The sequence below is a fragment of the Photinus pyralis genome, unplaced genomic scaffold (assembly GCF_008802855.1).
Source record: "Photinus pyralis isolate 1611_PpyrPB1 unplaced genomic scaffold, Ppyr1.3 Ppyr1.4_LG10, whole genome shotgun sequence".
Taxonomy (NCBI): Eukaryota; Metazoa; Arthropoda; class Insecta; order Coleoptera; family Lampyridae; genus Photinus; species Photinus pyralis.
Window position 1 is genome coordinate 8,007,685 of NW_022170250.1, and position 18,319 is coordinate 8,026,003.

Genomic DNA, 18,319 nt, shown 5'->3' on the forward strand with positions numbered 1-18,319 from the left:
AAAGTAAACTTCTCTTTATTTTAGGAATTTTGTTTTAATATTCATTTCATGTGTTTTAGAATGCATTTTTGTTATTATCAATCAAATAACTGTGAGTTTATTCGAACCCATTGTGCGACGGGGATGGATCCTTTATGCCAGATTGACTTTCTCGTATCCAATATTGTATATAAATATGACTAACCGATACACGTGACCAAGATTTTATTTTGAAGTCGATTGAGTCCCTTCAAAGGGAAAAAGAAGCAGGCAGGTAAGTGTTTTGATTTCTACGCGTTTCCTACTATAATCATTCACGTACTTAATTGCAGAGAGTTTCTACTGCCCTGTAGTTACAAAGAATCGGTACAAGAGGGGATTACAAATAGGGAAAAAGTTTGCTTCGTACCACGGACTTATGCTACATGAAATACATGACCATGTAGCCATTGAACAGGAAAAAACCTATCAGGACCAGACACTTGAATGGTCTGATAATAATGAACAATGGGTTATATCGGGTATGTAGAATTGGCACTGCCTTAGGGTTAAACACAAAATAGGAGCTTGAGAATCTTCCACAGCGGTAGTTCATGCTGGGTAAAATGATCATGGTAACTTCGTAGCATTTATCAAGGGCTGAGCTCCACTCAATTTCTAACTTAATTCTCCCCGTATGAAATTGAGAATGTGCGGGGGAGTAAAAAGAGTACAAATCAATTCAATTACAAAACAATTTATTGAAGCAAATGGCAAAAATAAAAATGGCGCCACAATGGGATAGCGTAATACACAAATATTCAAATGTTCAAAATTGTAAGTTACAATAATTGAAATCTCCCAGTCTAACAAAACTCCAATCAAGAATGATCGATTGAATTGATTGCTTGATCTTCAAGTTTCCACAAAGAAATTGATGTTCCGAACACAAATGCGCACGTATAGGCCAAATACAAGTAAAACATAAAAATGCAACGCTTACCTTAATGTAAATTAGATATCATCCAGAGAAGTGAGCTCAGCTCCCGGATCCATAAACCTGCAAACAAAAGAAAACTCCCACGTCGCAGAATTTGGAATGCAATGAACTGAACCTGAACAATGCTTACTCGTAGTAAGCTTCGATCACAAGTACGATACCGACTCGGCCAACCTCTCCCGCGGGAAGTGGCGGGCTACCATAACATTCGCGTGTTAAACTCGACCATAACAGAGTTCGCAAAGATAATAAATAGGTACTGAAGGTAACAAATTAATTGAAGGCCAGAGCTTATAACCCTGAAGGAGCAAAATAATGATTAATTGTTACGCTAAACAGTTACGGAAGTTGTTGCATGGTTAATGATCGAATCCTTGATATCAAATCTGGTGCATGACCCAATTCCAGCAAATGTCGACTACTTATCAGCAGATGGAAAGGCTGTAAAGAGGTGTTGACAGGTATAGACAACGGTGAATTTACCCCAAGGTTACGCACTCGTACCTACGTCGACAGAATGGTAGGTAAAGCATCTCTCAACTTAAGCTGGTCCTTACAGTTGCATTAAATTCAATCCGTTAAACTGGTAACAATTAAAATAGGACTTAAACCCAAAATTTAAACTAGACTTGAACCCTAAAAGAAAATCAAAGGTAACCCTCTTCCTTGATAACTTTAAAATGTATATATTTGTTTAAATAAGATATTATATATTATATTATATAGATTGTTGGAATGTGGATAGCGAGTCACATTGTAGATTGTAGATCAAGTGGGTTAGAATTGTCACAATTAATATAGATTGACAGTTACACAAGTTTTGTATTTCCTATCTTTATTAATAAACAGTTAACGAGGCTAATTGCAAACTCTGCTACTCCAATATCTCATATAGATTAATGCAACAATGGAATTTACAATGTGGCAGTGATATCGGCCGAACCTAACGAAACATACACTTCTAGTGGATGCAATGCAAATGGCGAACTTACGAAGAAGCAAAAACAAATTAATAATATTAATATCCTAACTATATCGGAGTTAAGGGTAAATACATCCAAACGGAATCCCTAAATTAAGAATTCAATCGCCAAAGAATTATAACATATGAATGGTGGCAATTAAAATTCCATGCGTTTTCAAACAAACACCTCAGCTGTTTAATTAAAAGTGAAGTGCACTCTGTCACAGTTCGCAATCGAAAAAGGAAGACGAATGTGTGCAATCGATAACCAACGCGCATTGGTACAATGGGGGTTTACAGTATAGTTGAATTCCGTAGTTCCATAAAACCATAAAACATTTTTTTGGATAGTAAAAGTTTATTTAAAAACAGAGGCTGATTAGCAAAAAAATAATGAACATGTGCGGTTTTAAGGGTTTATTCAAAACGATATGATTGTGGCGGGCTCTGTGACGTAATAAGCCCGACCAATCAGCTCCTGGAACCATTCAGATGACATAACGAATATTGCAGGAGACTGTCATTTGTAACTTGCGTCATCTGTCATATGCACTTGTCACTTGTCGTTCACTTTCGCGCACAGCCGTCTATAATTACAAGCCGTGCTGAGAATTATGGCAACACTGCATGGTAGGCCGATTTCGCAATTCAACTTGACAGATTTTGTGTGTATTTTATATGTGTTTTGGGTGTAATATTCCAATTTACCTGTCTTAACAGAGCGAGATTCCGACAATTTGTGTTACTCCGTACGGAATGAACAGAAGTTATTATTCAGGTAAGTTGCTAAACGAAATATATCGATTTGTTTTCATAACCTCTAAAGCAGGCTACTCGTTACTGGACCCTTTAGAAGCACTTGTATTTGTTCAAAGTACCTGTACAAGCTCAAATATGACCTACACGCTTCGTGGTACGTAAGTACGGTAAGTGTTTATCATGAAAAAATACAATTAGTTTGTATTTTAGGTATTCTAGCACAGACATGTCAAATCGATTTTCTGAAGGAACCTTTCAACTTATTCCCAAGAGTTCATGGTACGGGAATTTGAAGTCTACAGGGCTCCCCTCTTTAAAAGCTTCGTACCTACACCCACTGGAGTAGCGGCTGGCTTAAAGTCTGCCATTCCGAATCACACCTGGTCGTTGATAAAACCTCGCTGATGCACAGCGATTTACTGTCCTTTTACCGAAATTAAGTGCTCAAGCGTGTGCTTCACCTCGACCTGTTTCGACAGAAGTTCACCAATTTCGGAGATCTCGAGGGAAAACACATTATGAGGCAGTTACCAATATACAGCGTTCCGAATTTTAAAGTCAAATAAAAATGTTATTATCCATTTTTGTAAATAAATAATATATATGCACAATTGTAAGCTGCCTAAGTATCTTTCTTCTATATTAAAACCGCCAAGGCGAAAGACAGGAGAGAGGAAAATGCCATTTTTCAAGAGCAACAAGACGCCATTAAAACTAAATCGGCCCACCGATTGACTTTCGAACAACGTTGCCAAACTTCTCAGCATGGCTTGTAATTATAGACGGCTGTGCTTTCGCGTTAGATGCAGTTAAACATGCCTCTTAAAACGTCAAATCACAGCCGTCTATAATTACAAGCCGTGCTGAGAATTATGGCAACACTGCATGGTAGGCCGATTTCCTAATTCAAATTGACAGATTTCAGGTGTATTTTATGTGTGTTTTGGGTGTAATATTCCTTTTTACCTGTTTTTACAGAGCCAGATTGCGACAATTTGTGTTACTCCGTACGGAATGAACAGAAATTATTATTCAGGTAAGTTGCTAAACGAAATATATCGATTTCTTGTCATAACCTCTAAAGCAGGCTACTCCTTAGTGGACGCTTTTCAAGCACTTGTATTTGTTCAAAGTACCTGTACTAAGCTCAAATATGAGCTACACACTACGTGGTACGTAAGTACGGTAAGTGTTTAACGTGAAATAATACAAGAATTATTTTATTAGTGGGTATTTCAGATATTCTAGCACGGACATGTCAAGTCGATTTTCTGAAGAAACCTTCCGACTTATTCCCAGGGCTACACGGTACGGGAATTTGAAGTCTACGGGGCTCCCCTCTTTAAAAGCTTCGTACCTAGACCCACTGGAGTAGCGATTGGCTTAAAATCTGCCATTCCGAATCACACCTGGTCGTTGATAAAACCTCGCTGATGCACAGCGATTTACTGTCCTTTTGCCGAAATTAAGTGCCCAAGCGTGTGCTTCACCTCGACCTCTCGACAGAAGTTCACCAATTTCGGAGATCTCGATGGAAAACACATTATGATGCAGTTACCAATTTACAGGGTTCCGAATTCTAACGTCAAATAAAAATGTTATTATCCACTTTTGTAATTAAATAAAATATATGTACAATTGTAAGCTGCCTAAGTATCTTTCTTCTGTATTAAAACCACCAAAGGCGAAACACAGGAGAGAGGAAAAATGCAATTTTTCAAGAGCAACAAGACGCCATTAAAATTATATCGGCCCACCGATTGACTTTCGGGCAACGTTGCCAAACTTCTCAGCATGGCTTGTAATTATAGACGGCTATGGTCAAATCCGGGAAACGTCAGACCCTCGCACAAGGTTGCCGGCTCACTTCTACGTGATTGGTTGTAGGTTTGTGACTTTAGACAGAAGCGTTTCAAATTCGGACTAAAAACACAGCTTTTCAATAATTTATTTTGGGCTTGGGCAATAATTTTCGCAAATAAAAATTGAGGACACACGGGTCTTTTTATTTTTAATGTACTTTGCGTAGACCAGAAGTAAAAAATGAAGCCGGGATGCATTATCATTGTAGGTACTGGGATAACAAAAATCCATACTAGTGTCGATAGACGATAAGATCGTACCAAATTTCCGCAAAAATATCAGCTATTCTTGGAAATCAAATTATTGGACCGATAGAGGTGCCATAGAATGCCCGCCATGCGCTTACTACTTGAGTTTGCTTGATTTCTTTCTTTGGGGACATTTGAAAATGGTAGCACTTGGTAATGTCCGTGGATAATTTCAACACATCCTGTATTATTGCCTGTGTGCCTGTGTGCAATCAAAACGTGAAAAGTGGAAAATAACCAGACCATCCAAATTTGCTGTATAACAACAGAATGCGCCCAGCATTAGGTATCGTGTTTATGGTAATTTTCGAATAAATACCATAGAAAATTACAATTAGCGTGCGAAAAGTAAAAGTTTACACACATCATTATTCGGTTAATTTGTGCTTTCACTCGCGATGTGCAAGAAAACTTTTATTACGGCAACGTTTGTGCGCGACAACTCTTTCTTTGCGTTTGCGGAAGTAGTTTCGACAGGGTCACAAACTTTCCAAGAGTTTATATTAGAGCGGCGGATCCTAGAATGCACGTAATCACGTGTATGCAGTACCCAATCCGCGTGGGACCTGTGGCATTACCATTTCGCGTCCTTTACTAACAAACCCGTTTCGAGTGAAACAAAATTACTACACTCCCACTCCCGCTCGTCTACGGAACGTGGCAAAGTTGGCGAAACGAAAACTTTGTGCGCTCATTCAGTCAGTTTGACGTTGTTGAACTTGTGGTTAGTTAAATATGAATTTTTTCGCGGTATCCGTACTTTACGTCGCCGTCTTCGTCGCGGCGGCGAGGTGCGATGACGAACTTAAAGTTGAGGTTGTCAGCCGTCCCGAAATTTGTGATGTCAAAAGTAAAAAGGGGGATACTTTAACCATGCATTACACCGGTACACTCGTTGACGGTACCAAATTTGATTCAAGGTAAGTAAGTTGATAAGTAGGCGTTTCGCGCGATTTGCTTCCGTTTGATCGGTGATAAATTCGCGAACATGTGGTCGGAAAACTTTTGAAAATGTGACGCGTGTCACAAACACGACGACAAGCGTGAAAGTCGCACCAAAATCGAATTGTTCCAGTTTAACTCGAATATTAATTTTAACGAGTCGAATTAATTTCGACCTTTGCGAAAGAGCGCGGGTAACCGGCTATCAAATACCTACCTGCAGTTTACGTCTTTCTATGAAATAAGAAAAGTTTGGAAAAGTTAAATTTTCATATCTCGCTTCGCGCTCGCATTTAATTAAATTTTAAATTTAGAACTTTGTCAGTTTCGTTCCGTTTTGTTTGTATCCGTTTTCCGCCTATGGACTTAGCTAACTGTATTTTCGGTGCCAATACGTTATACATATGCTCCAAGTTTCTTCATTCTCAGAAATTGGAAGCTAAATTCAACGTAGCCGAGATATTGGCCATTAACTTTTGGGGTTGTCGAATGATAAAAGCTCTAGGTATCAAGATTTTTATTCCAGTACGTATACTTTCACTATCTAGCAATGTCAGAGATAGTTTAAACTAAAAATAACTTACGTTGATAAGAAAGTGTAAATACGATTGTTTCCCCGAGCATTTTCTTCCCATTTAAATTGACCAATAATAACACGATTCGGTAAATTTTGTCCAATCACGACAAAGGGAGGCTATATTATACAGGTTAAACCACTTCAGGCCAGTTTTTCATGTTGCGATAAAACTTATGTGGTAGATAACTCTCCTATTCGAATCCGGTTGTTTCCATGGAAACTAAATGTCAGATAACTTTAGCTGAAACAAAGGAAATCCAACGTGTATGAACTTTATGGATGAAAGAATCGGATATCGATGGATCCTCGGACATCCGTTGCTTTCTTTGAATCGATATTTTTTGACACCCAATGATTAGTGGATTTTGTATACCTATTATTTTGTGTATTAGGTAATATCTAAGTATTGCCATTGTTAGCTTAATGCCAGTGACGTAACTTCATTTTAGAGACCCGTCTTCAAAAATATTGCTGTGTGCACTGGTCCGTAGACCAGAAAGACCGTACACAACACACCAAAACAAAAACCTAGCTAGCTCTTTACGTTCGCTTATTATCCCAGCCCCAGCACAAAACTTGTCCCCAACACAGAGGAGAGATTCGCATTCGACTCTTCTCTCAGTTAACCTGTTAACTTCTAACAGATAGTGAGTCAGACCAAATACCATAAACTTGTAATGTACCCAGGCCAGCCGCGAGAGACTGCTCAACTCAAGATTTAAATTCAAAACTTTCGCTCCCAAACTAACTGAACCCCATGGCACGTGATCGTCTAGACAAAGCTACTTAACCTGAATAACAAAATAATAGGACCACTTACTACGTTGTGTTTTTAAGAGTCGCTACAAGATATGTGTTGCTTGTCGGAATGAGGATCAAGTAAGGAATACAAATAAAACAAGTACCTGCTTTAAAAACGGAGATTTAATCCAAATAATTCTCATTGCAAGATTAAATTTAGAAAATGGTAGTTCACCGAGTACAAATATAAAAATAGGCTGGGAAAAAAAGAACTAACCAAGAAAAAACCCAGCCAACAAATTAATAATTGAACTTTATAGTAAAATTATTTGTCTGTAATGGCATGAATGCAAACAGTACAATAAATTCACATAATAAGTTTGGATATTGGATAATCAGTCCAAATCCCATACCGAGTAGTCTTTAGTTGCTCTGGTCATGACATGTCAACATTGTATGAAATCGCTAAGAGTTGGCCTCTCAGAAGAGCATTTCACACAAGAAGGATACCCCAATGGATACAAAAAAAACAAAGGGCACAACGGGAACACGCCGTACGCTTTTAGCAGATCCCTGCGCAAGTGAGGTCGGGACTTGCCTGCGCCCTCATGTACGACTAAGCGGGACCCCAACTCTTTCATTCACACATCTCTAGGGCCAGTCCAACCCACTAGTTATAAAGTGCCGGGTTATAAATTACCGAACTCCAGGCTCTCTGCCATGAGTACTGACAGTAACCGATCAAAAGACAAATCATGACATAACAAAAATAACACAGCAACCATCGGCAAACTCGCACGCATACATAATCATAAACAAAATATACAGAATTTATGTAGGTGTTGACAGTTGACATATTTGCACTGGCATAACAAAGACTGACACAAAACCAATATTCGGTCACTACATGTCAGGGATCGACTAATCGGATTGATTAGCAATATCGGCAAGATGGCTCTTTTCAAAGACACAAAAAAACATTAAAAAAACAAAGATATATCTCTGCGTATGTCCGTTCTGAACTTTAGCCAGCCTCTGCTGTAGTTCTGTATACTTGTATTGAATATCGCCCCTAAGGGAACATACAGTATCTAAATATAAATAAGAAAACGTAAATCGGTCAGTAATTCATGTTGCCAGCGCTTGGAAAACAACATATTTATGTAAAATCTCTATGCATTTAATTCAAAGTATGACTAGTATAATTAAAAGTGCAAGTTGTATCTAGAATGTGTCATAAATGGCAATAATATGGTGTACGAGAATAACATTAAATTGGCAAATAATCGAACACGATAATATCATTATTAGATGGATGCAATAGACGTAGAGATAAAAAAAACGAGTACATCACCTTTGTAATTGTCAAAGCTGCACTAGCAACGTAAAAATTACTTCTGCCCTCAAGAACAGCATAAATACCTCTGCCTAAATTTCCCCTTTTCAAACAAATCCTAGACGAAAATTGTTAATATCGATCGCGCTCCGAGACGTCGGGTCGATAGGGATCATTAAGTTCCCTCGCATAGCTTTATATTTGACACTTTTATTGTAAATTATGGCCCATTTCAATGTAGAGCAGAGAAGAAAAAAACACGTGTTCCACGGAAACGAAACAAGGCGCAATCTTGACTTTTTTCGTCGCGCCAGGGTCGGTTTCGGGAAATATTTAAATCGAATTTTAGCGGGCAAATTCGGTTCCATCACAAACTCCAAACTGAACTTCAAAATTTTAAATAATTAAAATGGACCGTGGGCAAGCATCCAACAAAAACAGTTGAATTAGAAATGAAGTCGTTAGAATGAAACACACGCAAATTGAGTGAAAATTACAAAAGTGCGATTTAATTCTAACACACACAAGGAAAATGATACAAAAACAAACAATTATTACACAAAGACTAAAATTAAAACTTAATTTCTTACATTACATGTCCGGGAATTGTAATCCAACTAAAATTGTATCCGTACACAAAACACAAAATTACAAATTTCAATTCAACAACTACACTTTGAACACACGTTGAAAACACACACATGGGGGCGCCGACAACCTCTTTTCTTTGAAGCACCTTATTAGATGGTCAAAACTTTGCGACAATCCTCCAGCTTGAACAAACCGGAACAACCGTGAAATGTAGAATAATAATTAGCCGCGAACTCGGCTTCCGGCTACGCAAACGGAACTTCTATCTTCAAATTTCAAAAAAACGTAATACTGCTCTGACTCTTGGCGTAAACCTGATTTAAATTTCAATAAAAAATAAACGTGGCATAAAGCGACCCCCTGTTCAGAATCTTATTTAGAGCGAAACCCTTCTCCGAAAATCAAAGTTATAACAACCAATCATTACACAGTTGACAACAGAACATATCCCCTCAATATAAATTAAAAGGCCAAAGTAATAGAGGTCAAATAATTGTACTAAACAAATTCTTAGCAGACATTAATTAACTAAAATACTAGGAAAAATAAAAAATTCATCTCTTAACTACACGGAAAATGCGATAAATCACATCCACCTGTCAATTAAATTATGCATATACAATATTACTAACAGAAAAAGATCAATACAACATTCTCAGAAATTTCTACGTTAAATAAAATAAAAAGGTAAACAAAATCAGCCTTCACCTCTTTCTCGTATGACAATAATTTCCATGCCGTCACATAGACCAACGACAAATTACAAAATTTAATTATGAAAGTTAATTACATAAGAAGGAGACCGCCCTTGTCCATCTTAATTATGATTTCCAAAATTGCATCCTGCCAGACGAAATAAACACAGCAATATTTGGCGGCCCTTTCCTTATATCAGCAATTTTTAAACAATGTTAGTGTGTATACATATGTAGAAAATAGTGTCGTGATTTAGTTTTGCTGATTTTGCATTTTGGAATTCATTGGTTCACAGGTCCATTGTAAAATAGCGTCACTTTGCTTTGTGCGTTCAGTCAGAGCCTCGGTCAGATTTGTTTAATATTGGTCAAATGTTAATGTTCCTTCGATGTTTAAACTCGTTTAGTTTGATTACAGACTTCGGAATGTTATTTTTAACAAATAGGAAAGGAGTGGAGTTGCTTTTAAATTTACTTGAGCTGGCTATTACTTTTAATCATATAAAATTTTGTATTAGATTAAAGCCAGATTTAAATTATTGAAATTCAAGAGTTACTTCTGCGGATTGTTAATTTTTGTATATTGCAGTTATTACTCGAGATTCTTCACCTCTACTTACCCTCCGTGAACAATGATTCAGAATTTTCTTCGGACCGTAACTGTAAACTGTAAAAGAAAGCATGAGCATAGCCCTTGGTAAATAAAACATTAACCAGCATTTGCATTACGCTTTTTTACGTTTTATCTCTTCCTTTAGTAACGGAAAACATTAAATAATTAATAGAAGCATAACATTAAAGGATACGGGAAATTTTAAATTTTTTTCACAATTTTTTATAAACGAATTACATTTTTTGTACATTTTTGCCGGGGCCCCTTTTAGGTCGGAGCCCGTAGCTTTGAGCCACTGCTTAATGTCCATGTTCAACTTTTAAGAACTAAAAATCAAACTATTACCAAAAAGTATCAGGAAGGTATTGAAAAATACATTGTGTACCTGTATGTTGTGTTTATTTGTGCAAGACCAGGACTGATGGGTGAGCTAAGTGTAAAAGATACAATGGTTAGAAATTCGAGGGGAATATCTCAGTAGGTATCGGGGTGTGCACCTGGTCCGTGAAGTTGTAGTGACTACTTGTAAGGAATTAAAGTCTAAGTATCTCATAATTTTGTGCTCATTTTGTACTAATTTGTGCTGCTAATTCAAAATTTTGTGCTCGTCACGTTAATAAGTAATTCAATTTTTCTGTTGACACTCCAAGATCACACTACATAGTGTCAACATTGATATTTTCAAACTTCACTATAATTTTGTGCTAATTTGTGCAGTTAATTTAAAATTTTCTGCTTAATACGATCTACGATCACTCGTAATTCCTTTTTTTTCTATGACTAAAGCTGCGAATATATGCAAAATGTATACCGTTCATTTTTGGTTGTACTCGTATAAGATATTGTGCATTTTTGATTTGCAACCGATTTGCAACATTTTGAAATAGCCAATGTATTTTTGCATATCTTTCATATTTTAATATTCTTTCCATTTACAGCATAAACCTGCATAGGTATCATAAGATGTATTAAAAATGTTACTTAAAGATACAAAAAAATAAAAAACACTTTCTCATTGCCACTTTTTGAGCACCGCAACCATGGCATGACCGCAACCGTATTGCGTATAACATTTTTTATTACGAATACAACAATATACGGTACACAAATAAAACAAAAGTTGGAAACTAGGTTTCAACAGGATGGTGCGCCCGCGCACAATGTGTTAATCTTGCGAGAATACATTGGCCAAATTTACCATTTTCCAGGAAATTTGTCCGATAGGTATTGTCGCACGATTAGCGGCGTTGTGCGTGGATGCACCGCCCTGTTGAAACCGACAGTTTTCTTTTTTTGTGTGCGTTGTATATCGTTGTATTCGCAATAAAAAATGCTGCTCAATACAGTATCTACTTATATATAAATATAAAAAAACAAACCTATTGTATATACAGGGTGAGCTTTTTTCCATTTTAAGCATTAGGATCTTGGAAACCGTGAGACATAGAGATTCGGTTAAATAAGGAAAGAGTTGTCGTTCTAGAGCTTATTCAAGACATGCTTTTGTTTTTTGAAAAGCATCCACAGTTTACTAGATATGGGCGAAAAACAGTTTTAATGATTTTTCTTTTAAATGTTGTAGAGTCGTTAGTATTAGAAATAGGTACAGGAAAAAATTGTAGATGTTTTTCCGCTTAATAATATACAATAATTAATTTCCATTCTTCTTTTATAATTTTCAAGTTATAACGCAAACTTACATTTTTTTAAATGGCAACCATAATTGGCTGTGACATTTTTAAAAAGTGCATTTTTTTCCGTTTACAGTGATACAGGGTTCGTTGTACACTGACAAATAAACATGATACAGAACTAGTTGTTTTATTAAAAACAGAGTTTGCCATGGGAAACATTTTTGTCCCCTTAATTACTCAGTCAATTATAATATTTAACTTAAAACGTTAGGGACACAAATAAGTTTCTACTTTGAAGTAATTACATGTCAAAAAATTAATCTGTCTCGGCAAATGTTCATAAGGTCCATCATTAATATTTACACATACAAGCAGCATCTTTGCGCGATAAAATTTACAGCTTTCCGAATTATCCTACCATCTAAATTGCGAAAGGAATTTACATATCTTGAAATTCATTTGGTAGAAAATGAAGATAACTTCGGCCTGTCCAATTTTCGTCGTAAATAAAACGTCCAAGAATTCGCGATCCAATAATTCCGCACCAAACATTAAATCCAAGTTTTCTTTGAGGCTTTCTACAATAAACAGCATTATTTCCATGACAAATAGTGTAATGAATATGATTATTAATTTAACTTTCATAGTGAATTTTCGAAAATGGCCTCTAAATATGTTAAATGTGCCACAGTCACACTATTACATATCTCACTAGATATTGTTTTCCATGGCAAACTCTGTTTATTTACCTCTCAATAATACGAAATTTCCTGCAGCGCGTACGTTTAGTAAGCCTAGAAACATTTGTCCTTTTTAAAAATGCCAAAGCCAACTATGACTACCATTTAACAAAATTAAAGTTTGTATTATAACACAAAAGTTGTAAAATATAGAAGGAAATTAGTATGTTCATCAGGTTAATCATTAAAATGTCTAAAACTTTTATTCGTGTCATTTTGTTGTATTTTTAATAATCACTAAATCTGTTTTTCGCTCATATCTAGTATTAAACCGAGTATTAAACAATGGATTTTTTTCAAAAAACAAAAGCATATCTAAAATAAGCTCTTAAAACGACAACTCTTTCCTCATTTAACCGAAACTGTATGTCTTATGGTTTCCGAAATCCCAATGCTTAAAATGAAAAAAAATCACCCTGTATATATCTACCTGTATAGTATAGGTATAGTGTAGTATAGTATAGTATAGAGGGTGTCCCAATTTCTTAGTCCCCTTTTTATCCGTAGAACCAGTTTTCCGATTCTTTGCCTACAATTCCAAGGCGGGGTATAATGTAAAGTAATAAAGTTTGATTACAAGTAACTTTTATCCGAACTTTTATCTTTTGTGTTCTTTTGGTATTTTGAAAAATGTGAGAAATTTGGCAACTGCGCATTTTTAAAAAAACTGCTCTCTTTTTTTTTTCAAAAATATCTCATTACAAAGCGAGTTACAAATTACATCGAAATAACATAATAAATCGAAGTTATTAGTTATTTAAGTTCAATTTCACGCATGAGACTGAAGGTACTTTAACGAGGCCGTTTAGGAAGAGTTCAGTCACAACCACACGTACATTTTATACATAAAGAAATGGCATCTATCCGGTTTATTTATTTTTTTTGTTGGTTTGTTGACTAGCCGTAGAAGAAAATCCATTAACCAGACTGAACCATCTCTACTTTGTCTGAGCTTACCATGCTTAACTAAAGGTAATTTTGTTGCGTGTATACTCAAACTGTAGGTATATAGCAACGTGGGTTGCGAAAAAATTTTGGCCTCGACGAAATTTGGTATTTTGGTATCTTTGACTATGAATATAGGTAACGAAATTAAACTTACTTTTTGAAGATTAAAAAAATTGATTTACTCGGGAGTCGGGTACCTATTTAGAGAGGGCGATAAACGATGGTGGCGATGGTTGCCGCTTTGCAGTAACGATAGCATAAGCTGTGTTCGTTGATTAAACGACAAAGGCAATGATTTGCTTCGACGAAGGCGATGTTAACCATGAATGCTTTCACATGCATTGTACAAATAAGTTCGACGAAAATGGCATGTTGCTTTTTAACATGCACAGTCATATACAAACTAATTCTAACTTCAGCGGGTCATGCGCGGCACGTAACAAGTGTGCGTACAGTGATATTTATTAAGAAGTAGACATAGGGATTTATGTGTATTGTTTTTCCCTATGTCTACTTTGAAGTGACAAACTTTTCTGAAGGGCGCCTAATTTTATGCTTCCAAAATATCTTCCTAAAACAAAACAAAAAAGATCTGGCTGTCATATTTTATTATTATTAATAATAATATTATTGCTTTACCAAACCAAAAGGTCGGACACTAGCTATACAGGTCGGTTTTTTAGTGTATACACACTACTAGGTTTGAACTGTGGAGTCTCCTATGTCGTATTCTTGTCAGATAATTTAACTACCCCAGCTGCGGTTTATCTATTTTTTTCGATCGTAAGTTTGGCTAGATGGGGATGACAACAATCCTCAATGGATCCTGGCCACAGCACCATGTGTTGTGTTCAGATGCAATTCGAGAACTGATCATATAAATATTTCTACACAATAACAAGTTAAATTGATTGATGTAGAAAATCCGGTATATTTATACACGGTAAATGAAAATGCGCGCATAAATGTTACAGGAAACTGCGTAGGTAAATTAATTACAAGATATGTTAGCGGTCGTTTTACGTTCAGGCTATATAATTTAAAATGCTGCCGGGGGAATGGCGTCGTCAGAAGGTTTTTGTTTACTACAAAGAAACATTTCAACATATTTTAAGACACTATTTCGCAGGTGTGCGCAAGTTTATTATAACAGAGTAAAGAATGGTGTTAGGTAGCAAAGTTAATTAGAAGTTCCTGAGATGGCAACACGCGTTTTAGACCATTATTAGCGACTATAGAATTAATTTACGACTTCATTAAAGTGAAGTTGTAAATATGAATGTGCCGTACGAAAAACTCATTGAAATGTGTAGAATTTCCCACGAAGTTGAGAATTGCAGTGGTATATTCTCGAAAAGTTTTAGGCTTACACATTCACGGACTTTGCGAGACACGCTGCGCCAACGTTCTCTCTTGGGAACTTTGCGTTCTGATAGAGTAACAAAGTAACACAATTTCGTTGTGAACTACTTACTGCGTAATGTGTAACATAGTTATACCATTTTAATTCGTTGATTTTCTTTGCATTCACTACCGGCACTAATTGCGACATTTCCACCATTTGGACGATCGTCTAAAACAACCAAACCGTTACATTTTCAATGTCTTTAAATGCTACTTCCAAATATTTACACACGTAGCGCTCGCACAAAATCAATTCGACTTAATCTAGCAATCTAAGCATAATCCCCGGAGAAGACGTTCTGATTGAACTTCATCTGTTGGATTGTCTAAGTCGTAATAGGCATCAAGCATTTATGAAATCGAATCGAAATCCACTTCTTCGCACGATTAGTTAAAGGGGGATTTGCTCAATATATGCATTGTGTCACGGTATTCTCGAGAGGGACGGCTCGACCTCTCTCACGTTGACAGAAAATAACCAGAGGTCGATCAGTTGTTGAAATAAATGTTTTAGACGGAAATTTGGTTAAATTAACTGTCGAATAACAAATCGGTGCCTCTTCGAAGCGAAAGATCGAGCTAATCTACCGGAAAGGTGCTCATCTGTTATAATTTTGAAACGGGTATTAGTTGTAGTTTCATTCAAAGTGCCTACATGCAGAGTCGCGTCTAACCTTTTTCGGGCCCTAGGCACACAAATAGTGTAGGGCCCCTTACCCCCCTGGTTTGTACTTATATCTCATAAAAACAAAGGTTCAATTTTATTCATTTAACTTAACAAACTTCCATAGAAAATAATATAATAAAATTTACTATTAAACTACTAATAGAGAGTGTTATCTTGTGTGCACCATGCACCCACAATTATATTAATGATAAAGTATGTTGTATAATGTGTAAAGGTGCGTTTTCACGCTCATGCAATTTGCGCAAATTGATTTGTGCATGCCAATTTGTGCAAGTAAATTGATGCATGAAAACGAAAATTGTTTACTTGCACAAGCCAGAAAGTTTGACTTGAGTAAAATCTGGATGGTCAGATAATTTGCATGTGGTTGATGCAAATGCATGAACGTGTAAACGACACAACAATTCGACACGTGCGTAGAGGGTAAACAGAATTGTTGCTCCGACGTGCACGTGACTGTAATAGACTATGTTGTACGTTATTTTGTGTTTTGTTGGTGATAATGCCAAAGAAAGAAAAAGAGTTCATGGTACATTGGTTTATTGAGTTTTATAAATCCTTTCCTTGTCTCCTGCGATCTTCTTTTTTGCACTTTATGCAACTTAGCAGGCCCCCAATTTCAACGGACCCTAGGCTCATGCCTACTGTGCCTAGGCGAAAACGCGGCACTGCTACATGTGATATTTCATTTAACTGCTTTCATAAATAAGAAAATTGGCATTGCGCATGCGCAAAACAACATTTTGAAAACGTCGTTAATTTTACTTATATTCGTAGTGTTTACATAATATAAACTTTCATTTAAATATCTTCATAAATGAAAATTAAAAAAGTTAGCATCACACATGCGTTAATCCAAATGTTTGACACTGCGAATGCGCAAAACCAAAAAATATCGGTATGCACGGAATCCCTGGACCAAGTCCTTTCAAATGAGCCCCCTTGAGGCGAGTAATTTGCGCATTTTCCATGAATTGATTCGTGCTTCCCGAAAAAAATGGACTATTTAGGTGTACAAAGGGAACTAAGTTATGGCATATTATATATTCTTATAAATAAGAAACTTAGGATTGCGCAGTCTGGGCATGCACATACCTGATGTTTAAAGTATGCGATATGTTTGCTTTTACTAGAAGAAATAGTTAAAATATCTCTATAAATAAGAAAGTTGGCAATGCGCAGTTTGGGCATGTGCCCATCTGATTTTTACAATATAAAATATGCTTGACTTTACTAGAAGCATCTGTAGTTAAAATTTCAAAGAAATATCTGTATAAATAAAAAAATTTACAATGCACCGTCTACGCATGCGCATTGCATATTAATATGCACTATGCTCTGTCTTTGCTAGAAACATCTGTGGATCAAATTTCAAACAAAAAATCCTATAAATAGGGAAGTTGAGATTGCGTAGTTTGCGCATGCGCATATCTGATCTTCGACAAAATACATAGGGGAGAGGCTACATTTGCTTTTATTCCAAGTGGCTATGTATCAAATTTCATTTAAATCCTTCAATAAATAAAAAAGTTACCACTGCGCATGCGCAAAACGAAATTTTGAAACTGGTGTTAAATGTGGTTTTATTCCAAGTGGCTATGTATCAAATTTTATTTAAATGCCCATTTCTTCCAAACGTCCCAATCGCCCTTTGTAGGTACTTTCCTTTGACAATTCACTCTTACGATATAACGAATTATAATCGATCACGACAAGGGATCGGGGAGGAAGACTATGGTTAGTATAAATTAATTCCTTTCGTTGAGACCTTTCATTAGAGTACCATGAAGGTAGTTCCCCTTCTCCCTCCACCCCGTTCATTGATAAGAGGACAAAAAGAAGGGCAGTAGTTTGTAGAAAACTGTTCCTTTCGTTGAGACCTTTAATTAGAATACAATGAGAGATAACATTAATTTTAACCCCCCCCCCCCTCCTCCTTCCCCTCCCCCTCAGGCACCCTCGCTCACTGATCTCGAAACTCCCCCTCCCCCTCAGGCACCCTCGCTCACTGAGCTCGAAAAAGAGTCGCACGGGAAAGTTAGTTTGTACAGACCAATTTATTTCGATGAGACCTTTCATTAGAATACCATGAAGGGTAGAACATGTATTCCCCCTCTCCTCATTTTCTAATGTTTAATTTGACACCACTAAAGGCATGCGTATGCAAAATCTGAGACCAATTGGTGGTCGTATGTAAAAGTTATGCACGTTTTACTTTCAAAAACAGCATGTCAGAAAATAATTCGTGGGTGGAGGGGCCCCTTTAGACAGCGAAATTTGATGGCCGTCTAGCACACGTTCAAGGTATAGGCTACCTACTGCAAAAAATTCCAGGACTCTAGGACCATTCCCCTAGAAGTACTTCAAAACGGTAGAAGTGGGTCCGGACGGACGGACAAACCGCAAGCAATAGCAAATTTTTTTTAATTCTTAAAAAATGCCCTAAAAAAGTAACTTTAAAAAACGTTAAGTTGCCCCCCCCCCCCACACTTTTTGAAAATTTGTCATGGCTTAACCGCGATGGCGGTAGTTTTAATTCAAGTGACCAAATGTATCACGTGGCCTAGGTACCAGTCATAAAGTACGTACTGCGGGGGGGGGGGGCTCTTGGCCTCTGT

The 18,319-nt window shown here is 36.7% G+C and overlaps 1 protein-coding gene across 2 annotated transcripts in view; it reads left to right on the plus strand.

The window, feature by feature from the left end:
* The first annotated feature begins 5,437 nt into the window (after positions 1-5,437).
* The window catches only part of LOC116161705 (FK506-binding protein 2), a 64,497-nt gene continuing 51,615 nt past the window's right edge, over positions 5,438-18,319 (plus strand). Inside the window, exon 1 of one of the 2 annotated variants that reach the window (XM_031475152.1) lies at positions 5,438-5,712. In XM_031475152.1, the coding sequence (XP_031331012.1) occupies positions 5,528-5,712 (185 nt within the window). In that variant the 5' untranslated portion in view covers positions 5,438-5,527. The remainder of the gene's footprint in view (positions 5,713-18,319) is intronic. The other variant, XM_031475150.1, reaches the window with a different exon arrangement.